The following is a 25723-nucleotide window of genomic DNA, read 5'->3' on the forward strand; positions in this document are numbered from 1 at the left end:
TTCAAAGGGCCCAAGAGAGTAGATATCAATGTCTCCAGTCTCTCCCAGAATCCCTGGGCCCCTGACACTGTGTTAATTTCTATAATGGATGAATCCATCCTGTTAGATAGGCCAGCCTCTTTAGACTTATCTAATGCTGCAGGGGCAACAGATCTCCGTGATTGACTGTTCCCACCCTTCTGTTTATTTTGTACAGGCTCAATGTTTTTCCGTTTGTTCTTAGCTTTTTGTCTCTTCGCTTTCTGGCCCCTTGTTTGCATTGGTCCACTAGTGCTTTTATCCCCACCTGAGTCCAGGGCTTCAAAGTCATGGCATAAGTCAGTCCCTTCAATATGAATCGGGTTGTCAACTGGAGATGGCAAAAGATCCAGATCCCTATTTGGGCTTGGCTCTAACATAGTTGGAGTTGACGATAGCCTCGTATCCATGGACAGGTGGTCATGGGGTGCTATGTTTCCATTAGGGTGGTTCTCTTTTGTAGCTGTACCCGGAAGCCCTGCGTAAGATGTCGCAAGTAGGGAATCAAGAGATTTATCTGAAGAATTATCATGATGCAAAAACAAGGGCAGGCTTGGTGGGAGCGAGAGGCGTCTTTCGGTGTTCTGAATAGCCGTAGCAACGACCCCTATTGTTTTTTGCAACATTTTGTCTATGGCCGTTAGGCTTGGCAATGGGGTAGTAGGTGCTGCATGTTGTTTAGCCTTACCCGATCTTCTAGATGCAGCTGACGTCTTTTTCCCCATAGCAGATGTCGGTGCGGGTAGCCAGAAGTTGTTTCTCAGCTGGATGCCCCCAGGTCAGAGAGGTTAAGGGGGGTGGCCCAGCCCTGCCTCCTCCTGCCCCGGACGGCCACAGACGGCCCGCCCTCTGCCCGGGCTCAGCCCGGCGCCGCCCGCGCGCGTCCCGCGACGCTGAGGGAGCCGCTGCTTTTGTAGCGCCTCCGGGCGCGGTGCTGGCCGGAAGTATGCCCCAGAGAGTGCCGGGAGCTGTAGTTCCCCCTGCTGCAGCCAGCAATGACAACTGGCGTCGAGGGGGATTAAACAGCGCCTGCCTCCCGATTGCCTGGTGGTCCAGTGGGCTGTGTAGCGTAAGTGTCGCCGGTATTGGCCTCCCCCGCTCCACCGGGGGAGCCGCTGCTTTTGTAGCGCCTCCGGGCGCGGTGCTGGCCGGAAGTATGCCCCAGAGAGTGCCGGGAGCTGTAGTTCCCCCTGCTGCAGCCAGCAATGACAACTGGCGTCGAGGGGGATTAAACAGCGCCTGCCTCCCGATTGCCTGGTGGTCCAGTGGGCTGTGTAGCGTAAGTGTCGCCGGTATTGGCCTCCCCCGCTCCACCGGGGGAGCCGCTGCTTTTGTAGCGCCTCCGGGCGCGGTGCTGGCCGGAAGTATGCCCCAGAGAGTGCCGGGAGCTGTAGTTCCCCCTGCTGCAGCCAGCAATGACAACTGGCGTCGAGGGGGATTAAACAGCGCCTGCCTCCCGATTGCCTGGTGGTCCAGTGGGCTGTGTAGCGTAAGTGTCGCCGGTATTGGCCTCCCCCGCTCCACCGGGGGAGCCGCTGCTTTTGTAGCGCCTCCGGGCGCGGTGCTGGCCGGAAGTATGCCCCAGAGAGTGCCGGGAGCTGTAGTTCCCCCTGCTGCAGCCAGCAATGACAACTGGCGTCGAGGGGGATTAAACAGCGCCTGCCTCCCGATTGCCTGGTGGTCCAGTGGGCTGTGTAGCGTAAGTGTCGCCGGTATTGGCCTCCCCCGCTCCACCGGGGGAGCCGCTGCTTTTGTAGCGCCTCCGGGCGCGGTGCTGGCCGGAAGTATGCCCCAGAGAGTGCCGGGAGCTGTAGTTCCCCCTGCTGCAGCCAGCAATGACAACTGGCGTCGAGGGGGATTAAACAGCGCCTGCCTCCCGATTGCCTGGTGGTCCAGTGGGCTGTGTAGCGTAAGTGTCGCCGGTATTGGCCTCCCCCGCTCCACCGGGGGAGCCGCTGCTTTTGTAGCGCCTCCGGGCGCGGTGCTGGCCGGAAGTATGCCCCAGAGAGTGCCGGGAGCTGTAGTTCCCCCTGCTGCAGCCAGCAATGACAACTGGCGTCGAGGGGGATTAAACAGCGCCTGCCTCCCGATTGCCTGGTGGTCCAGTGGGCTGTGTAGCGTAAGTGTCGCCGGTATTGGCCTCCCCCCTTGTGTCAATATCCAGGCAGAAGTAGCTGTAGGTTTTTAACCTTCTCTGACACCTCGTCATACTTAGACACAAATATGAGCGATTCAGAACCCTGAACCAGCACCCCAGAAGGCTCTAGACAGGGCCATTTTTTAGGAAGAGGCCCAAGGAGAGGAAAAGGCCAATGATGGATGAATTCCCATCGTGGAACCGGGGAAATGGGGATCAGACGACAAGCGTGCCGGTGGGGGAGCTACAATTAATTCCAATCTATAATTTATCACAAAGAAGTTTAGACAATAGCGATCAGCCAGTGGCGGCTCATCCGCTAAGGCAGAGGATACCATCACTTACAAGATAATGTACCATCATGTTGTACGTGATAATTTCATATTTGTATTATATGCTAAATTGTTTGTCTGCAACTCTAGATGGACTGCAAATTTTCATCCAAACCATGGGATTGAATACTATTAGTGGTAACTGAAAACACCAGATAACCTTGCATTATTAAAACCAATTGCTGAGTATTTTCCACTGTTTTGTGGGACTCACAACTCGAACCTTAGAGGAATTACACATTTTGAAGATCTGATCTGCACTACTCAACTTACTAAGTGAGTCTTTCTCACCAAAAAGTGTCTATACCTCTGTGAACAAACTAAACAAACTACTGTGTAGCAATATAATCAATTAACTCCGTCTTCACTGTTAAATAAGATGATGTATGTTCGTGTTTGTAACAGTCTAGTTTCTACCCACATGTATGTAATACTTTCTTTGAAACCCTCACTTTAAACATGTCATTCAACTTCCTCCCTCTCGTCTCTTTCCTGTTTTCTCCTTTATAGTAAACAAACTTTGATTTGTTCTTATGTATGGAACAGTTGTAGCATCATTAAACATGTGTCTCAGCACAGTCATGGAGGTTTGAATCGGAATTTTCACTGTTAAAATAATAACAAATTACATCTTGTTCATATTTAAACTGACTGTATGGAATGGCTGAAGAAGAAAATCGAAATACGATTCCTAACCCATTATCAAAGGAATGTCCTGCTATAGCCAAACTTATGAAACATAGGAGCTCATTATGATGGCGGGCGGACATCAGTCTGTCTGCCATTATAACGGTTTTGGGACCGCCCGCCAGACGTGCAGCGGTCTCACTAGTGCAATTAGGATGCGCCCGCCACTATGGCGGGCGCATCCTGGCCTTTTCACATTGCGGATGGTGCTGTTGGCTGCAGCACCGTCCGCAATGTCAAAAGAGCATGCACAGCATTTCCCAGCACCATGTGGCAGGCACCACGGGGAGCCTGCTACTTGGTGCATGGAACTGTAGGGGGGTACCATGGGTACCCCCCAGTGCACTCCCCTTACACACACAAGGGGGCCCGCAACGGGCCCCCAAAGCCAGTCTCCACCTGTCTTTTTGCGGCGGGATATCCGCCGCAAAAAGACAGGCGGAAGGGCATACCCTAATCACTACGGCAGTGCCTGCATGGCACCGCCGCAATGTTGCCCTGGTTCCGGGTTCCGCAAGGTGGGCGGGAAAGGACCGCCTTGGCGGGACCATGGCCACCGAACCATTGTGATTCCCACCGCTATCCTAATTTGGCAGTGGGAATTTTCAGTATGATGGCGGAAGGACGGTCCTTCCGTCATCATAATGAGCCCCATAGTTTGTATAGATTTCACTGAAATAAACATGCTGACTCCTCTGAAGATCCGAGATGATGCTTCAGTATCCACCTTATGAGGATAACGACCATAATAGCACACCTAGGAAATGTAAATATTCCCCTGAATTCAAAATCATATTAAGGAAAAAAATATATTTTTTTAGCATTAAATAAAAATGTATGCTACGTTTGTATGTGTGTGGTATTTGTATAGTGGGCATAACACTTTTCACGGTTAAAGAAAGAATACAATCAAAAATTGATTTTAAAGCCATCTGTCTTCAACTCTTCCATGAATAGGAGCAAGGTTGCGGTGGTCCTAATGGATAAGGGGATGTTGTGTCAGGACCTAAGATGCGGCAATGTTACAACTGCATAACCAACAAAGAGCTAATTATTACTAAACTTTGAATCAAAAGAATTTTAGGATATAAAACGATTGCAATGTAGCCCCTTAATACAATAAGTTGTTCTCTTGATTCTAGAAAATGCTTAAATTACTGGCTTTACATCATTGTGTAAGGTATGTAACCTTTACTTCAGTGTTCCTACATCTGGAGCAATTACATGGTGGTAGGTACATCAGGACAAAAGGGACCCTTTCACTTTGCATGTGATATTTAAAATTGTTTATATGTACATAACCATACATATTTACTTAATTATATGTGTGTGTAAAACACGGGGTACATTTAGACTGTGCCATTTAAAAAGTTAATAATTAAAAAGCTAATATCAATTAAAAATATTTTAAAACAATTAATTTTTGCTAAAAATTAAAAATTAAATTAAATGAAAATGGTAAGTTTACAAGAATTAAATAGAGTCATGTTCAGAGACACTGGAATTCTAAATATGTCTGCTGAGGCAACTAAATGAATCAAATCAGTTCAAACAACTGTGTATATATGCCTGGCTTGTATTTGGGAGATGTTATATGTCAATTACATGTTCAAGAATGCTGTGCAACCTACACTTTTCTCAAATACAAACAGACGATAAGAGGTCACGCACAACCACATGATTGATATAGTTAAAGACTGAGCCACACAACAAATACCACTTCCTAAGAGAAGACCAACCAATATTACCCACCATTTGTTTCTTCGCAAAATCTCACAAAAAATCCTGCAAGACCACCAGAACTTCCCATAGCATCATCAATAGACAGTTTCTTGGAAGACACCTTAAAATATGTTGATCCACCGTTGTGTTATCACTGGCATCATGTTGAAGGGACAGTGCTGATTTTTGTATTAAAAATACGTGATGTACTATGTCAGGTTAACTATTAATTATCACTTTAGATGTGTCTTCATTATATACCAGCATAAAATAACTGGACTTATTACAGCATGCAAAGTTTTTTTTGAAAAGCTGGTCAATCCAGTACACATTACACAATACTATGCTAATAAGCTATTGCCTTCAAAACAACATTTTCACCTTTCAAATTCCTCTTGTAGACAGATTCTTGGAACAGAAATGGGCACAAAAATGTCTGTCAGCTAGGCAGATTTCCTCATGGTTTGGTGGGAAGAGACATTATTGTGGAATGGTAATAGCCAAAATACAGAGCCCATAGTCACCAGTCATCGCTATATTAATTACTTATTCTTCATTTTATCAGCAACAAACTCACGGCAATAGAGTTCATCAGAATCCTGAGCACAAACATTCCACTCTGAATTTAAAATTCAGTAGCCAAATAGATAAACTGAAGAAATCCTTTCTGCTGATAAAATTGAGGGTAATAGAAAGTTATACAAACTATGGTATTCAATAAGGAAATAGAAGGGTAATCAATCAATCAGGGGGTAGTAAAGCGCGCTAATCACCCATGAGGGTCTTAAGGTGCTGGGGAGCTGATGGGGGGTTAAGCAGCTCCGTTCAGTCGAAGAGCCAGGTTTTAAGTGTCTTCCTGAAAATGTTCTGGGAGGGGGCACATCTGATATCAATTGGGAGCTTGTTCCAGGTCTTTGCCATGATGTAGGTGAAGGCTCTAACCCCTGTTCTGGCTCTGCGGATGTGTGGGGTTTCGGCGACGGTGAGGTCAGCAGATCGGAGGCTTCTCTTAGGTATGTGGAAGGAGATTCTCGTTGAGGTATTGGGGTCTGGTGTTGTGGAGGCATTTGTAGGTGTGGGTGAGTATTTTGAAAGTTACTTTCTTCTCAACAGGGAGCCAGTGGAGGTTCCACAGGTGTTGGGTGATGTGTTCCTGTCTAGGGATGCCGAGGACGACTCTGGCTGCGGTGTTCTGTGTGGTCTGGAGTGTGCGGAGCAGAGACTTGTTGTTCCCGACATAGAGGGTGTTTCCGTAGTCCAGTCTGCTGGTTATGAGTGCGTGGGTGACGGTCTTCCTTGATTCAGGGGGGATCCATTTGAAGGTCTTTCGGAGGATGCGGAAGGTGTTGAAGCAGCTGGAGGTGACGGCTTTGACCTGTCGGGTCATGGAGAGGGAAGAGTTGAGTACGATGCCGAGGTTTCGGGCATGGTCCGCGGGGGTGGGGGGGCTGCCAGGTGTTGTCCCATGCAGAGGGGAAGGGTCCGAGGATGAGGACCTCTGTCTTCTCCGAGTTGAGCTTCAGGCAGCTGCTGCTCATCTAGGATGCGACGTCCTTCTTTCTTTCCTGGAAGTTGAGTCTGGTGGTGATGTGGTCCTTGTTGAGGCAGAGGATAAGCTGGGTGACATCGGCGTAGGATACCATGCTGAGTTTGTGCTGTTTGACGATGGTGGCCATGTAGATGTTGAAGAGTGTGGGGCTGAGCGACGGTCCTTGGGGTACTCTGCAGTTGATTTCCGCGGCTTTGCAGTAGAAGGGTGGCAGTCTGATTCTTTGGGTTCTGCCAGTGAGGAAGGAGCGGATCCAGTCGAGGGCTGTTCCCTGTATGCCGGTGTCGTGGAGTCTGGTGGTGAGTGTGCGGTGGGAGATGGTGTCGAAAGCTGGAGATAGGTTGAGTAGGATCAGGGTTGCGGTGTGTCCTTGGTCAAAGGGGGTGCGGATGTCGTCTGTGGTGGCGAGCAGAGCGGTCTCGGTGCTGTGGTTGCTGCGGAATCTGGGAGGGATTGAGGATGGAGTTTTCTACGATGAATTTTGTTAGTTGGGTGTTGATGGTCTACTCAGTGACTTTGGCCGCGAAGGGGAGGAGGGAGATGGGTCGGTAGTTCTTGAGGTCCGTGGGATCTGCTGAGGGCTTCTTGAGCAGGGGTCTGACATCTGCGCGTTTCCAATCGTCGGGAAAGATGCCGATCTCGAAGGTGGCATTGATGGTGCGCCGTAGTTTTGGAGCGATGGCGGCTCTCTGGAAGATGTGCGGGGATCCATGGGAGCTCCTGAGTGGATGCCTTTCACGGTCAAGGTGGTGTCTTCGGTGGTGACTCGGGTCCAAGAGGAGATGGTGGGCTGACTGCCGTTCCTGGAGTAGCAAGTGGTTTCGGAGTCAAGTGTCTGGTAATTGAAGTTGTCATAGAGGCCCTTGATTTTCAGATGGAAGTAGGAGCCGAGCTTGTTGCAGAGGTCCTGGGATGGGGTGATGTCCACGGTTTCGCTGGGGGGCTTGGTGAATTCTTGGATGACTCTGAAGAGTTCCTTGGAGTTGCTGGAGTTGGCGAGGATCTTTTTCTGGATGAAGGTCCTTTTGGTGGATCTGATGCATTGGTGGTATTCCGTCATGGCATTCTTGTAGGTGGTGAGATCTACTGACGTTTTGCTGTTTCTCTGGTTCTTCTTGAGACGTCTGCAGGTGCGTCAGGATTCTTGGAGGTCGGTGGTGAACCAGGTGGCCTTCCTGGGGCGCTGTCTGTCGGGGTTAAGTAGGGGTGCAAGATCGTCTATGCATTTGGAGATCCATCTGTGGAGTTCTTTGTCTGCGAGGTTGGCGTCGGTCAAGGTGGTGGGGGCATCGCAGTTGAAGGTGGAGTTGAGCTGCTCCTCAGTGACTTTGCTCCAGTTTCTTTGTGGAGGGTAGGGTGCAGGTTTGGTCGGCGTGGGTTTGTTGACGAGGAAGTGTACGCAGTGGTGGTCTGTCCATGGGTAATGCGTGGTGTGGCTGAAGCAGATGTTGTTTCCACCTGCAAAGATGGGGTCGAGGGTGTGTCCTGCCTTGTGGGTAGGCGTGGTGATGAGCTGTTTCAGTCCGATGTTGGCGAGGTTGTCCTGGAGGCAGATGGAGTTGGGGTCACGGGGGTTGTCGAGGTGAAAGTTCAGGTCTCCGATGAGTATGTAGTCCATGGATGCGATGGCGTGGGGTGCGATGAGGTCCACGATGGTAGTGGCGAACAAAGTGCAAGGTCTGGGGGTAATAGCGCTTTGCATGCATTCTCTGGTTAACATGCGAACCAGTAAGGATTTAGTTAACATATTAACTGTCATGGATAAAATGCAACTGCAGTAGAGAAGCAGAATATGAAAAAGAAAAGTTGCATTAGACCAAGAACATACCCAGCGAATGTGTTGAGTACAGCACACAAAAAAGGTGTAAATCAATCAGTTTCTGGTCCAAAAGAGAGAAAGACAGTCCAGAAGCTACTGATGCATTCAACATAGAATCACTAAACATCAGGAAAATGATTAGGAAGCATTGGTGTATTTTAAATCGGATTAAATCTTGAAAATGTTGCTCACATAAGAATTTACTTTAAAGAAATTAAAAGACAAGAAGCGTTTGGCAAAACAGGAACATGTCGGTTTAATTAAACGCAGCAGCTGAGAAAGTCTCAACAGAATGCGTCTGAGGAAAGTCTCTCGTACAAACTTTCGGCTGACAATATATACATCTTGTGAGGTACTATAAAACAATTTCTGCATTCTTGCATGTGTTTAGCAAGCCCAATAATGAAGCATGCCACAATATGTGGAGTAGGGCATTTTTAACAAATTTTGTTTGGGCCGCATTCATCTTTTGTTAACTTCTCCTTCTTCTTCTTGTGTGTTTGGTTAGGAGAGTGGCATAGGAGGTACCTCCTTATTTTGTGAGATGAGCGTTTCTATCTACAAGTGGCATCTAGCTTTGTGGTATTTTTTGGTGGAATGCGCAAATTTGGCCAAACATGTTTTATTGAGACCAATTTCCTCAGACCTGTTTGTGGTGCAAATGTCTATCTGTGGGATCGATCAGGGTTTTCCCTTCGCGGTTGTATTTGGGCTAAGTGAGACCTCACCTGTGACCTGCCACTCAATGGGCATTAGTTGGGGTCGCAGGACCAGTCTGACCACATATCCCTGACTTGGGGTTGATGGAGAGGTCACCTTAGGTGAATGAAAAATTTCCTAGCTATCGTAACGGAAAGTTTCAATTCTATTAAGGACTCGGAGGCGAGGATTATGCCTTCTTTCTTCGCTTCATTAAACAGCAGCGTTGGAGGAAACTAACAAAACTACTTTTCCCATGAACCATTGGGAAAAATGTAGTCACAAAAAAACAGAGTGTCAACAACCAATCATGACCGAGACAGTGTCCAATCAGGGCTCTTTAGTAACCCTATAGTCCCTTGTTAGTGTCCTGTCCTCCTTTTTTGAGCGCGAAGACAGCCAAATCATCATCTTCAGGAATCCTGTTTGTGGATCTCCGATCCTGAAACAAACAAGGACGTATTACCAGAGGAAAATACAACCCTAGGTATCATTTTTTCAGGAAAGAATACAATACCAACATCCTTTACGTCATTCATGAGAAAGCAACAACAGTTTCCGACATAGGGAAAAAGGAAACATACCTACCTCCATACGGGGAGGGATCTCTTCCAAGAGCATAGGGCAGGATAATCCTCGCCTCCGAGTCCTTAATAGAATTGAAACATTCCGTTACGATAGCTAGGAAATTTTTCATTCTATGTCAGGACTGGAGGCAAGGATTATGCTTGTTTAAAGCTCGCCCACAACCAAATGAGCCATATTTAGAATTGGCTTGAAGTAAAAACGCTTGAAGGTAGAATCTGAGGACCAATCCGCCGCATTGAGGACGTCCTCCAAGCGAGCACCCAGACCAAATGCCTTAGACACCATGGCCCCTCTTGCCGAGTGCGCTCCAAAATGTCTGAGGCTAATGCCTGCTTCTTGCATCACCTAACAAACCCATCTGGCTATGGTGGGCGAGGAAACCGCCTTAAAGGGTTTCCGGAGCGCAATGAGAAGCTGACGTTCTCCCGGAGGACGGTACTCGTCTGTCATTTCCTCATACGCTTTAAGACAGCGAACCATGCACAGCTTTGGAGAATCCGAAAATTCTGGATAAGAGATGACCCTTGTGTGGCACTTTGTCCGTCGTAAAAGGGTAAACGTCACCCCCTCCGGAGTGAACATGCGACTGGAGATATTAAGTGCGCGCACATCAGAGACTCTTCGGCAAGAGACCAGGCAAAGGAGCATTGCAAGTTTAGCTGACAACTCCTTACGGGATAAAAATCTATTAGGCTGCCATGAAAGGAAAAGATTAAAGACCTGATTAACATCCCATAAAGCCGAATATCTCGGCTCCGGTGGCAAAAAAAGACGGATACCTCTTAACAGTCTGCAAACCAACGGGTGTTCCCCCACAGAGGATCCCCCCACCGGGCCATGGCCAGAGGAAATGGCCGATCTGAAAGTGTTGATAGACCTATAGGCCATACCGTCTGAAGCAAGCTTTGCCAAGAAGTTCACGATGTGGACCACGTCCGCGACCAGGGGATCGAGACCCCTTCGCAAACACCAACGGGACCATCTGCCCCACGCGGACTTGTATCTCTTAATCGTACTCCTCCGCCCATGCTTTGGAAATGAGCTCCTTAGCCATTCGCGAAAGGCCTGGGGTTTGCCATCTCCCCCTGAAATCCTCCACGCCATGAGCCACAGCGAATTGGTGGACGCTAGAGGATGAGGAGCACCGAACGGATCATCCTTGAGAAGATGCGGAAACCGGGGGAGTAGGATTGGAAAATCACATGAAAGTTCCAGAAGAACTGGAAACCACACTTGAGACCTCCAAAGCGGGGTGATTAGGACTAATTCCGCTCGCTGCTGGCGGACTTGCGCTGTTGAACGGGTGATCATCGCGAACGGAGGGAACGCATAGCCCCGCTCTTTGCTCCAATCTTGGAGAAAAGCATCTGTGGCTGCTGCCCGGGGATCGGGTCTCCAACTGAAAAACTTCGGGAGTTGATGGTCCAGGCGGGACGCAAATAGATCCACTGTAAACGGACCCCAAAGGCCGTCGAGGGACGCAAAGACTGAGACGTCCAGCTTCCACAAGCTGGTATCCCGAAAGTGGCGCGAGTGGAAATCTGCCTCTACGTTGTCGCGGCCCGGCAGGTATTCCGCTGTGACAGAAACGTGACTGTCCAGGCAGTATTACCAGAAACCTGCTGCTAGGTCCGACAGAGCCTTCGATTTTCTGCCTCCTAGGTGGTTGATATAACAGACTGCTGAAATGTTGTCCATTTTGAGGAGCACACACAACTGCACCGAATCTCTCGTCCAGCATCTGACGGCAAACGAGCCTGCCAGCAGCTCGAGACAATTTATATGTAACCTCTGTTCTTCGGGTGACCACAAGCCCCCCGTAGAAAGGTCTCGGCAACGCGTGCCCCAACCGAGTCTGCTTGCGTCCGATTCGATAATCAAATCTGGAACGGATCCGAAGATTGCTCTCCCGTTCCATGCCTCCATGTGTGTTAACCACCATTGGATCCCTTCCGAGCATCGTTGGTCAAGAGGATCTTGTGGGAGTAAGGAAACCCCTTCCGAAGGAAATAAGCCTTGAGGCGCTGAAGGGCCCTGTAGTGGAGAGGGCCCGGAAAGATAGCCTGAATTGAAGCCGACATGAGCCCTACCACACGAGCCAACTGACGAAGGGACACTCGGTGGCTGTCCAGAACCCGTCGCAACTCGTGACGAATCTTTGCCAGTTTTTTGTTTGGCAAACTTAGAGTAGAGGCGGTGGAGTCGATGACGAACCCGAAGAAGGTGACAGTCTGAGCGGGTTGAAGGAGGGATTTCTTCCCATTGATCACAAAACCAAGATCTTGCAATAGAGTTACTGTCATCTGAAGCTGATCCGTCAAAAGACGAGGACAGGCCGCCATCAAGAGAAGATCGTCTAGGTAAACGATCAGTCTTACCCCTCGAGCCCTTAGGAACTCTACCACTGGCTTGAGCACCTTGGTGAAGCACCAGGGCGCTGAAGAGAGACCGAAAGGAAGAACGTTGAATTCGTAAACCTGACGACGCCAGGCAAACTGGAGAAATCGGCGATGTGGCTGAAAAATTGGGACCACCAGATACGCGTCCTTCAAGTCCAGGCGGACCATCCAGTCGTGAGGTCGGAGGATATCTCGAAGGAGATGAATGCCCTCCATCTTGAAATGGCGGTAAACCAACCACCCATTGAACTCGCTTAGGTTTATAACCGGGCGCTTGCCCCCGTCGGTCTTGTCGACCAAAAAGATGTTGCTGAGGAAGCCGTTCGGATGGGGCCACGTAACCGAAATGGCGCCTTTGAGAAGAAGGGAGGCCACTTCCTCGTCTACCAGCTGTGTGTCGGAAAGTGAAAACTGAATGGGACGTGGAGGAACCTTTTGTACAGGGTTCCCGACGAATTCTATGTGGAAACCCCTCACCGTCTGAAGCACCCAGGCGTCGTGCGTGATAGACAACCATGCCTCGTAACAATCTGCCAGCCTCCCCCCTATGTTTTGTGGGGAAGAAAGGGGTACACTCACCAGAGTTTGCGTTTAGACGCTCCTCCCCTGTATCCTCTGCCTTTGCCTCGGCGACCTCTTGTGGGGTAAAAATTTCCGAACTTGGACAGGTCCTGGTACTGGACAGGGCCTCTCTGGTTGGATTGGTGATTCTGCCGAACGGTCGAGCAGCCCCTCCCTCTACCGGCCCCTCGCAAAACACGAGGGAAGACTTTTTTGATTGTAGATTGAGCTCTGTCTAATGAGGTAAAAGTATTAACAAATTTACCTAGCTCCTTAATGAATGGTTCACCAAATAGTCCCCCCTGGGCAATGGCACCCGCCTCCGAATCAGCTAGGTCACCGAGTTTCGGATCAATTTTAATAAGGAGGGACCTGCGTCTCTCGGTGGACAGGGCGCAGTTAGCATTGCCCAAAAAGATCACTACTCGCTGAGCCCAGCCGGATAGTGTCTCAGGTGAAATCATGGAGCCGGAAGCTTTGGCTTCCTCCGCCATGTACAAAATTTTAGTTGCGGGTCCGAGGACGTCCAAGAGCTTATCTTGGCACGCTCTCCAAGATCTATCAATGCCCTTTTTGGGATCCCTAATACATTTTTGCAATAATTAGGGGTGGGCGGAATTTGCATAATCGCGTTACGCAAATCTCCGCGAAACGGTAAAAAATCTCCGCGAACACGCAGAAATTCCGCGAACACGCGGAATTGCTTGTTCGCGATACTCTTTTCCTGTTCGCGATCGCTGTTTGCGTGCTCGGGATGAAATATCTCGTGAACACGCATATTGAGAACGCGAACAAGCAAAAAATTTCGCGAAGTCGCGGAACGCAGATTTTGGTGCAATTTCGCGTTCTCCGCGGAGCGCGAAATTACCCAAATTCCGCAAATTCCGCGAACGGAACGGAATTTACCGCCCAGGCCTAGCAATAATGTCGACATTCTAGGGTCGATTTACGGGGTGAGGGCCACTTTACCCTCCAGGGATGGACGGGGGCATTCTCTTTCTCAAGTGGCCTTCTAATGTGTTCTGCGACATAAGTCGCGACTTTTTCCGCAGGGGTCCAGTCCAAAGACCGTGGGTGTACTATGTCATTAGGGTCTAACATGTCAGAAGGCGTCGGTGGAGGCTGCGAATCAGAGGGAACCAAAGGAACTTGAAGGGGCTGGGAGGGTCGGGGAGGAAGCCAGGGACGGGACGGGCTTGAATAAGGGTCCCTTGAAGGACCTGGCTCTGGGGAAAGAGCCGGAGCTGGAGGTAGGGAGTCCCCTAAACCCCTAACCGGTTGACTGTCCATAAAAGCCTGTTTGAGGCGCTCAAAAGCGTCCACATCTACCCCCTGTGAACAAGGACGTTTAGGAGGGGGCGAGACAGGGATATCCTGAGATGATGGGGCAGGATGAGGCCCAAATCTACGCTCCAGGCGAGAAAATGCCTGCTCAATCTTGCGTGTAAGCCTGTCCTCCAAAGGAGACATGGCTTGGTCAACTGCTTTATAAATGGAGGTATCCACCGCCTCATAAAAGGCATCCCCCCATGGCATATCCGCCAAGGGGTCCTCCTCTTCCTCCTGGAAATCATCATAAAACTCCATTCTATTGGAGGGGTAGAGCAAACAATTTTTTGTGTCACAACAGCAAATGATAGCAGAGCTGGGTGTCAGCTACAAGATTATTGTGTGGTAATATGTGACTGACCCCAAAGGGGATAGGAGCTGGTGAAACCAAATTTAAATATCTCTGAAAAACCCTGGGCTGGCAATATCTCCATAATGGCCATTACCAGACCTCCCTTTAAGGAGGCATCAGCGCTTCAAAAGCGGTACCTGACTCGAATCCCCACTCTCAAGGGAACGAGCGTCAAAGCAACAAAGCGCTGCGAGCTGTTCCTTTACACAGCTCGCGAGCGAAGTACAGACCAGAATTGGCGTTGCAAGCCGCCCAGGAGCTCTGTTTAAACACAAACGCGCGCGCGTCTCTGACAGACGGTTGAAACCGCCGAGACGCGCAGCGCTCGCCACAGCCTCCCGCGCCCTCAGGCGGCGGGAGGTCCGGAGCACACACACCAGCAAAGTAACCGCGTAGGAGTGATAGAAATCACTCCCGCGGCAATGACAGATCGCACACACGCGATAAGCGCAAAACAAGAACACTGAAAGAATTCACGCGCGTAACAAGAACAATGGGGAAAAATCCATAAATCAATATGACAAGGCAATCGCTGCTCAGCGCAAGAGCGATACTTTACGAATAAAACAAACGCGCTGCAAACCAAACAAAGCACATTCTGAATTATGTCAAACCAAGCCCCCCAAACAGAAAAGAATCTGAGGAGAACTTAACTGGCTGCGCAGCAGCGAAGAAAGAGGAGGACAGGACACTAACAAGGGACTATAGCGTTACTGAAGAGCCCTGATTGGACACTGTCTCGGTCATGATTGGTTGTTGACACTCTGTTTTTTTGTGACTACATTTTTCCCAATGGTTCATGGGAAAAGTAGTTTTGTTAGTTTCTTCCAAGCTGCTGTTTAATAAAGCGAAAAAAGAAGGCATAATCCTCGCCTCCAGTCCTGACATAGAATCCGACAACAATGAAACAAGTTCCTTAGAACTTCTGAAAATAATATGGTAGTCATTGATATCATTTTTACCGAAATTCTCAACATTGTGCGTACTTTGTCATTGTCTTTTCTGATATTGAACATAGTTACGTGTGCCTAGATCATGGAGTACATTGATATTGTTTCTACTGGTAACAACATTGTTATGCGTGCATGGATTATGGCATGCATTGACATTGTTACTGCCGGTATCAACACTGTTGTGCGTGCATAGATTATGGCATACATTGACATCGCATTTTTGGGTATTAACATTGTTATGCGGGCACAGTTTATGGCATACAAAGACATTGCATTCATTGCTATTGCCGTTGTTGGGCCTGCACATATCATGGTATTCATTGACATCGTATTTATCCATTCCAACAAACGTAAATATTTCCTAACATTCATCATTAACATACTGGAATCTTGTTTTTAGAATGACAAATTAGTGCCTAGATAACTAAGTATGTCATTACATCAAACATATATATTTCAATCAGTAAGCTTTATTCCATGTAAAAATGCAAAACCTTTATAAATAGTGTGGACAGAAGAAAATAGGCAGAAAAAGTTGGCAGCCTCCGTCATACAAGAGCAAAATCAAACCTGGAGATGAGGATCTGGGTGTCTTCAGCATACAAGACAATGTCAGAACCAAACAGTTTGAATATTCCTGTCAGAGGGGTTATGTAGTCGGTGAAAAGGGTTTGGCTCAGTGATGAGCCTAGAGGCACTTCACAGTCTAGCTGCATAGTTGCAGAATAAAATGTGCAGAATAAAATGGGGGCAATATAGACAGCTTGCGTTCTCCCATGTGAAAAAAGACAGGAGCCATTTAAGAGCCCAGGTACAGATTCCAAATTTGTGTAGGTTTTTGGGGAGAATGGCATGGAAAACCGTGTTAACCTGCCCTGATCCAAAATGAGACACAGACCATCAGTATCTTCTAAGAGCGTTGTTTTCATACAGTGGGATGTTCCAAATCCAGAATGAGAGGGATCCAGCAAGGAAAGGCTTCCAGATAGTGAGAAAGTTGTTTATTCACAAGTTGTTTGAGGCTGTTGGAGGGCAGTGGAAGGGGAAATGGAAAAATCTCTGAATACTTTACCAGTAAAATGAAATACTGCTTTCCTGGACACCCCCTTTGCTTTTCAAACAAAACATACTGCTTCCCAGAATATGCTACAACTCCAAAGCTGCTCAGCATTATTCAGATCTGGGTTTGATACTCTGACACACTAGATGTTGACATCTTTCAAAAGGCCAACGGGCTGTTCATATAAAAAAACTGTTAAGAATCGGATTACTGGTTGCCTGGGGTATGAGCTCTGGTAACGCAGCAACCACAATCCTAGTCTGGGTAAGGCACAGGTGAAGCCCAATATACCTGCGCTCAACCCCCTGGTAGCTTGGCACCAAGCAGTGAGACTTAACTTAGAAGCAATGTGTAAAATATAAGTTAGAACTTTAAATTAGTATTTCAGAGATACCAAACATGAACCAGTTATCTGTTCCCATTTGGAAAATACACTTATAAAATGTAATAAGGCAACTCCAGTGTGATCCTATGGGAGAGATAGGCCTGACAGTGGTTAAAAACAAATGTAGGAGTTCTTCACTACCAGAATTTGTAAAACGTAGAAGTACATGCCCTACTTTTTAAATATATTGTTTCCTGCCCTCTGGGCTGTCTAGTGCTTACCCTAAGAGAGACTTACATGTATTAAAAGGAAGGTTTGGGCCTGGCAAAAGGTTTATTTTGTCAGGTCGAAATGGCAGTTTAAAACTACACACACAGGCTGCAATGGAAGACCTGAGACATGTTTAAAGTGCTACTCTAGGGGGTTGCATAATCAGTGCTGCAGGGAACTTGTAGCATTTAATTTGCAGACCGTAGGCACAGGTAGTGCACTTTACTAAAGACTTATAAGTGAGTTAAATATGTCAATTGGGTATAAGCTAATGTTACCTTGTTTTGAGCAGAGAACACAAGCACTTTATTTAACACTGCATAGCAGTAGTAAAGTGCATAGAGTCCTATGGCCAACAAAAACAAACTCAGCAAAAATAGGAGGAGAGAGGCAAAATACTTCGGGGATGACCCTGTAGAAATGGCCAAGTCCAACAAAAACAAAAAATGTACCCTTTCAATAATCTGAGGCTATTGCCAAGTACATTAGTAAGCCATTGGAGGTCATTTAGATTGTGGTTCTGCACCACGTAAATCTCTGTGTTAAATAATGTATTAATCTATTGTTATGTAAATCTCTTCTTTATAATATTCTCTCTCAGATACTCAAGTCATGTGGGGATTTTTATGTGATTTCTCCATCACAGTACTAAAAGGATCCTACAGGAAACTTGACTTTGCTACTGTCATTCATTATTCGTATTTCAAGGCTTAAGAAGTAAACCACTATTAGGGAAGTAAAACAAAGGGTCATGTTGCTAAACAACCATAAATGCATTTGTACAGTTATTGATTATAGCATTGGGCAGATTGTTTCCTCAAGCAATTGCATTTGTTGCACTTTCATGAGAACTTGCCAATGCTGTAGGGAAAGGTCTTATGTGTACCTTTATTTTTAGATATTATGAGCCGTTGCAGCATCCTTTGCTTTGAGAGTATTGCTGCCCCATAGAGTGAATTACGCCTTGGAAAAAAACTGTTGAATTCCTTGGTGTTGTTCCATTAACTTGTACGTAAATCTCCACAGGTAAGACTATGAAAGTGAGGACTTTCTTGATAGTTAAATCCTGAAAGACCTATTGTGGAAAATACCAATATTTTCAGTGCTTTTTGGGTCAGCCTAATGCTTATCAATAGTTAGATATCTTGTCAATCCTTTTTTCTTGCACTTGTGTTTATTCCTCTCCTAGAACATAGTATCTTTACCATACTTTTGTAAAGTATGTTCTGCTTACATTTAGGGATAATATTTTTACGTTGCTTAGCACTCCATATGAGAACTTATTCTTGCTCTTGCGCCCTATCGTTTGTATGATGCTTCTCCTTCACAACTCTGTACCCGGACTCTTCGTGTTGTCCTGCAACCCCCCAACTTAACTCATGCTTCATTATGCCCTCCCTGTTCCACTCAGTTATGTCTTTTTTTTTAATTGCTCTCCCTCCTCCGTGGCTCACCTACTAACTGTTTGACTGCCTGGGGTGCACTTACTTCTCCTACCACCCACCTTCTGTTGCACCCTTTGCTGTAGTTTGTTTTTTAATTTATAATTTGTTTCTTTTGTTATGAGGGCCATTGTGTGACTTTTTCTTTCGCTGCTCAGCAGCATCTGCCCATAGCATTTATAAAGTCAAATGGCGAGCCCTATTGGCTTTGCCAATGATTTCTCATATGATTTCCTATAGTAAACATGTGGCTGCAATTATAGTATTTTCCTATTCCACTTATGACCTAGTGCATACACGCTTGTGGGATACCATTACCCTATGCTGTGAGAGGTCCTGAAAACACGTAAAGATTTTTTTCAATTTTTGGTTTAGTGAATTTCTGCTTTGGTGAGGGCTAGCACAGATAAGTCCTTCCCATGACCTGCATTGTAAGAACTGAACAAATGTGAGCAATTTTTTTTATCCGTGTGGTGTATTCCTGTACAACCTATAAGATTCCTTTTACCTAGCTGATCGTGTAATTGCCATCATTTTTAAACCATTCTGTTTGTGACTAGGAGTCAAATCGGCTGTCCCAACAACACCCCAGTTTCAGGGTGTAGTTTCTTCCCCAGCCCAAGAGCAGCAAAATAAAGTACGCCACATCCGACCTGCTCTCAAGCATTACTTCATTCTTCAGCATTCACTCACATACACACAAGGCATGTTACATCATACTTCTATTAATGACTCCTTAACACCGCCCATCGCATTATGTACTTCCTCTTCAAAGTCTGGCCACAACCACGAGGGTCCTAGTGTGCATGACATCAGTATGATAACTCTCCCCTTTTGTTGTATAAACAGTGGCAGACATCACTGGGATCACATTCCCTGAATTAGCTCGTGAGACGGGCGTTCTTTTCTGCAGGCTGAAATGATCCGAGAGGATCAAGGTCCACCCTGATTGGGTAACAGTGACATAGGCTCAGGCACTTGAATCAGACCTGTTAGCGTAGCTGCCTCACGCATGTCTTCAGGACTCTACAAATGTCACGGTAGGTGTCTGAAATGTGAGTGATGAATTGTCCAGGACAATGTGCTGTCACCATATTTCCCTTGCACACCACAACCTGTAAAGGCTCAGCGGCAAAAGGAATGTCCGTTTTCCTTCTTTGTTTCTGCTTAACACAGTCTCCTTTGGCAAACACTGTCTCGGGGCATGGGTACGCTCATCTGCATATGTTTTCATTTTCCTTTTCCGAGTCGCGTCAGCATCTCGATCCTTGTCAGCGTTCACTGACCGATCCAGGGTCCACTGAGGTCATTTTTTCGATAGCTCTCCCAAGCAGCAAGGTGGCTGGACTCTCACCAGTTGTGGAGTGAGGAGATGATCGATATGCCCAGAGGGTCTCACACTTTGCTTGGTTCAGATTGATTCCTTCCATTGACACTCGTTGAATGACCCTCTTGAGGGTTCCCAGGAATTGTTCAATGACACCATTGGCCTCGGGCCAGAGGGGTGTGCTCCTTTGGAGTTTGGCGTTGAATCGGATAAGAAATTCTTTGAACTCTTTGCTGTTAAAGGTCGGACAGTTGTCAGATTTGATGACTTTGGAGAAGCCCCACATTGCAAAAATGTTATCAAACCTTTCTATGACCTTGTCATAGGTTGTCGAAGATATGTCTTCCACCAAAGAATAACGTGAATGTTCGTCTATGACCACCATGAGATTGTGTCCATGTCCTAAAGGTCCCAAAAAATCAACTCCAACGCTCTCCCAGGCATAGGCAGGAAGGTCAGACATTGCCACTGGGTGCTGCGTCACCTTGAGGGACAAGCAGTTGCAAATGCGGCACACTTATAGCTCTTTCTCAAGTCGCTCATCTGGTTTGTGGAACCATGCTGAATCTCTTAGGACTCTCTTGTTGGCTACAATACCAAGGTATTCTTCATGGGGCAGTTCAATGACCCGTTTTCTTAGGCTTTCAGTTATGACGATTCTCAAGCCTCGCAGTAGTACACTTTCTCGGGTGACTGCTAACTCATCACGTACATTTCTGAACGTTTTTAATTCAACATTATTGTCAAGGGGCTGGGTATTTCTCCTTCAAGAGTGCGCTGTAATGCATTCTTTGATGATGATTATGCTTTGTCAGCATTGGTTTCAACAATTATTTATCCCACAGACAGCGCCACTGGTATGCTGGATCTCACAATAAAGTTGAGATATGCTTCAACTGTCTTTGAGGTCAAACTGTGTCGCGATAGAGGCACTGGAGAAATGTAATCTGCTGGGTTTTAATCCTTCCCCGGTTTGTGCTTGATCTCTTAGTAGTACTCCTGTAGTCTTAAACCCCACGTGTAAATGGGGGGGGAGGAGGCATCTTAGCCTTTGGGTTTCTTAAAATTGCAAGCAGTGCCTGGATAGCTGTGATGATAGTGAATCACTTTCCATAGAGGAAGGCATTAAAATGTTCGCAGGCCCACACCACAGCCAGACTTTCTTTTTCAGGTAGAGAGTAGGCATTTTCTGTTTCAGATGGGCTTCGACTGGCATAGGCCGCAATGTGTCTCTGAGCATTCGGGTGACCATTGTGTTGAGCAAGTATTGCCCCTAACCCTACCAGGCTCACATCAAATGTTATTTCGGTGTGTAGCTTGGGGTCAAAGTAGGCCATTTCAGTTGCATTCTCAGTAGCATGTTTAATGTTTTTGAAACTCTGGTCTCAGTCCGCAGAACACTGTAACGGTATATTTTGCTTAGTTTAGTCTCTCAATGGGGCGCTCACTGTAGCAACGTTGCGAATGCATCTTGAGCAACAACTGGCCATGCCTAGAAAAAATCGCAGCATGGTTACATCTTGGGGTTGGAGGGGCAAGTTGATGACAGTTCTTGCACCTTGTCAGGGTGTGGAGTCATTCCCCATCAGAGAATATGTGCTAAAAAAAATTGTTTGGTTTTGTGAAACTCACACTTTGCAGTATTCATAGTGAAACCTTCATCAGCGCTTATCTGATACACTTGTGTGAGGGCTTTGCTATGTTCTTCTTGTGTTCTCCCAAAAACCAGAATGTCATCACGGTAGTTGAAAGCATGTGTAACAGGCTAGACTACTCTCAAATGACGTCCTGAAATATCTCTGCAGACAAAGATACTCCAACACACAGTCTCTTATATCTGAACAAACCAACATGAGTCGAAAAGGTAGTAATGTACCTGCAGATCTCTTCCAACTCGAGTTGATGGTATTCTTTATTCAGGTCAAGACAGGAAAACACTTTGACTTTGTTCAACTGCATAATCTTGTCCTCTATGTGCGGACCAGGGTGTATCTCCCTCTCAATGGCTTTGTTTGACTGGTGCATATCAACGCAAATACCACCACTCCGCTACTGTCCTTTTTTGGTACACCCACTATGGGTAAAGCCCATGACGTGGGGCCTGTGGAGCGAACAAAAATGTCATATTTTAAGAGTGCTTCTAACGCTTTCTCTATGGCTTCTTGTAGATGAAAAGCAACTCTATGGTGTTGCTGAGCAACAGGGCAAATGTCTTCATTGATATGATGCTGTACTTTTTTATTTAGCTTTCCCAGGTCATGGAACAACAACGGTAATCGGCTCGTGATCTCAGACTGAGCACCGAGGTTGTAGTTGAGTTATATTAACCCTATATCAGCAGGCAAAACTGAACTGGACGAAGTCCCTTGTAGAACATGAATGGTGGCTTGCACCAATATCTTTTTGTCACATTGTCACTGTGGACAACCCATGGCTTTGCAGTGGCACAGAAGTGGCCCAGGTATACACCTTTGTACTTGATGGAGTGAGGCGAGGCACAGGGGATAGGCTGTTAAAGTTTTCTTCTGTCATGATGTTTATCAACGCACCACTGTCTGTGATGAAAGTTATTGGGTGATCGTTCACTTTCAATTTGATTTTAGGACAGTGTCCAAATGAAGTTTGTCGCTTTGTTTGGTGAGTTTTCTTTGGTCTGTGATCTTCTTTGCAGGCCGCTAACCCCACATGTGCACGCCGTTCATTGGTAGATATCATCAGCACATACCTTTCTTCTTTGCTGGTACTCTATATTGACATCGTAGAGTCTTTATATGATGAGTTTGAAGACGATTGATCTCTCCTGGTTTCCACTTGTTGTAGCTGATGTTGCTTTTTGGTTTTAGGGGAATTGCAAGAGTGCTTCTTGAACGTTCTTCCGTCCATCCTTTCTTGCTGCCATGACACACTTGATTTTTCTTTAGCATGGCACGCTGTCAAGAAATGGTCTGTTTCCCACAACCTTTGCAGACTTGTCCTATGGCTGGACATGTGCCTTCATGGGTAAACAAAAATCCCCTTCGGAAGCATAGCTTTGTTTTCTTTGAAATCTTCAACTGATGTGCATCTTGCTTATGCTTGTTCTTGCTTTTCACAATCCGCGCCAATTCATTGTGTGCTGTTCCTGCTTCTATGTCAGCAGAATGTCAGTCTGCTAGTTTTTCTGCTCTGACAGCCATCAGCATTTTTCCTAGTCTGTTTCTTCAGCATTCTCCTTCTAAATGAATCTGAAAGGCAGCCATCAATAAGGCGCATGGCTTCTTCGTCGGTGAAGTCACAGAACTTGCAATGTTTAATGAGTACATCTAGTCTTCCAACAAACTCTTCCAATTATTCACAATTCTGTTGTCATGCTTGGTTGAAGATATACCTTTCATAGTTGACATTCGGCATAGGATTGAATTTGGCCTCCCACGCTTCTTTTACCTTTTGGTACGATTTTAAGTCAGTCTGTGAGATTTTCTTTCGATCTTCTTTCACTCCATCACCTGCAAGGTTTTTCAAATATTTGACAATCTTCTTGTCATCTTCTTCCTCTAGCTCATCTATGAAGTCGTCAAAGGTTTCGATCCACGCAGCCCACCTGGCGCCGGTGTTTTATTTCTTAGAAGTGTTGGAAAACGGTGGTGGCTGCAGGAACACAGCTGCATTGTATTTTGTGCTTTCTTCTGCCGCCATTGCGTTGGCACATGCAGATCAGGCAGTAGCGATGCACGCTGACTCCGACAACTCCTGCAAGCAGAAGTTGCCTTCGGATCATGCGTCACAGTATGCTTCAATCACCTTTGACGGTGAGTACATTCTTTGTTTCTTGTACCTTGCTGATGTGACTGTTATCCCTGGCTTCATCCGAGTAGTTCCTCTGTATTTAGAGTGCTTTGCAGCGCCTCTGTGGACATCCTTGTCTCTGGTTTGGCGGGCGTTTTGAGTATGCTCCTCAATAGGGCCTTCAATTTCTTCTGTGGTCGTTGTATGGGCTGGAGCAGAGCTTTGGCTCCAAATATGTGGTTTGCAGACTGCTCTGCATACATTCTGGGCACACGTGGCATGTACAAGTAGTTTGCCGTATTGTTGCAATCTCTCAGGGAGAGAGAGCAGTCTTGTCTTCTTGGGCCCATATCCCATACTCCATCCCCAGTTGTAGCGCCTTCCCCAGCTCAGGAGCATGCAAAATTAAGTACTTCACACCGGAGATACTATCCAGCATTACTTTATTACTCTACATACACACACTGCAAGTTACATCATACTTCACATTAACCACACATTAACACCTTCTATCGCATTGTGTACTTCCTCTTCAAAGTCCGGCCAGAACCAAGAGGGCCCTAGTGTGCATGACATCAATATGCTACACAAGGAAGGGGCATTCATTTTGTATGGCATTGTCCTATTCAAGCTCTAAACGTGGGAATTGCAATGAAGCCATTCCAGTGGTAACTCGTTATTCGCATTTGAATGCCCTAGAATTGCAAGTCTTGTGAGACTTTAGCATCCAGCCACGTGGAGTAATTAATCGTAATTGGTTATTTTTAAAGTAAAGTATTAAGAACAAATGTGATCGCACCTGCCCCGATGCTTCCTATAACCCATCAACCCACAAACATTGAAATATTTTACCACAAGGAATTTTTTGTATTTTAGGTTGGGTTCAAACCTGCAGGAGGCATTCGCAGTGCAAAGGAGGCGCTTGCCTGGCTGTCTCTTATGAAGGAAGAACTAGGAGAAGAATGGCTGCAACCTACACTCTTCCGTCTTGGAGCCAGTACCCTTCTGGGTGATATTGAAAGACAGGTTGGTGATTCAACTATGCCAGCAAAATGGGCCCAGTGCCTTTCAGTAGCTCCCAATTCTTATTATAATTATCTACATAGACCAAAGACGAATGTATGACGTTACAACGCATACATTTACAACGCATGCCTTTACAACGCAGTTTTTACATTGCATCATCCTTTACAACGCATACATTTACATCGCATGCCACTACTACTAATTTTTTTAACTACATTTACAACGCATTCCATTACATCGCATTATACATTTACAATGCATTCCATTACAACGCATACCATTACATTGCATTGAAGGTAAGTGTTGGATAGTGTAGGGGTAAAAATTACTATTCTAACTTCAGGGGGTGCAACAGTAGGGCAAGTGTTGGATAGTGTAGGGGTGCTATGCGTTGTAATGGTATGCATTGTAATGACATGCGATGTAATGTCTGCGTTTTAGTGACATGCGTTGTAGTGTCATGCATTGTAGTGACATGCAATGTAATGGCTGCGTTGGAGCGACATGCGTTGCAAAGAATGTTGCGATGTAATGACTCTCTCTCTCGCTCTCTCTCTCCCTCTCTCCCTCTCTCCCTCTCACCCTCTCCCTCCCCCTCTCCGTTTTCCTCTCCCCCACCCTCTCCCTCCCCCACCCTCCTTCCTCCCAATAAAATAAGGCATTGTTTGTTAGCACAGCACACAATCATATCTCCTGACTTATCCTTGCATTCTTTTCAGTGAGGACAAAGTTTCTCCTGAAAAGTAATTAGGCGGTAGTTGAACTGTAAACATACATACAGAATTTCAGTAGGCCCTGGGCAGACCAATGTATTAAAGAGACACTGAAAATAATTTCTAATGAAAACACAAAAAAATCAAAAAGACAATAATCAAGCCTAAAGAATTATTATTGATCTCTACAGTAAAGAGTCCTTAACAAAGGATGAAAACTCGGGATTGAATTCCAACAAGATGGCCTAACTGAATGTTCCCTCTTGGCAAAACTGAGGATCAGTACCTTGCAAACATTACCTTGACTGGCTCACTGCATTGGCTTCATGCCATTGAACACATTGATGGGATCCCTTCCACCGTATTCCAATTACCATAGGATGTAATGCACTTGAAGTATGATGGGATATCCCTCACTTTTATGATAGAGTATCCCACCCAACACACTCTAAATCAGGCCCTTAGTCTGCTGGTGTAATATTATTTTGAGAGAGGACCACGTGCCACTAACTTTTCTTGACAGTACGATAAGTGGCATATACCCATCCTCACTGGCGACATCTCCCATTCTGAGGTGGCCATTAACTGCAGGAGGATGTTCTATGCTTGAATGTACTGTTTGTGACTGATATCTCCACACAACTTACTGG

General features: G+C 46.4%; 1 protein-coding gene across 1 annotated transcript in view; it reads left to right on the top strand.

Annotated features, from left to right (window-relative positions):
* Nucleotides 1-25723, top strand: part of DERA (deoxyribose-phosphate aldolase) — a 315473-nt gene that overhangs the window by 255454 nt on the left and 34296 nt on the right. The window contains exon 8 of the mRNA XM_085652666.1: nt 24211-24360. Coding sequence (XP_085508792.1) covers nt 24211-24360 — 150 coding nt within the window. The remainder of the gene's footprint in view (nt 1-24210; nt 24361-25723) is intronic.

The sequence above is a fragment of the Triturus cristatus genome, chromosome 4_1 (genome assembly GCF_964204655.1).
Source record: "Triturus cristatus chromosome 4_1, aTriCri1.1, whole genome shotgun sequence".
Taxonomy (NCBI): Eukaryota; Metazoa; Chordata; class Amphibia; order Caudata; family Salamandridae; genus Triturus; species Triturus cristatus.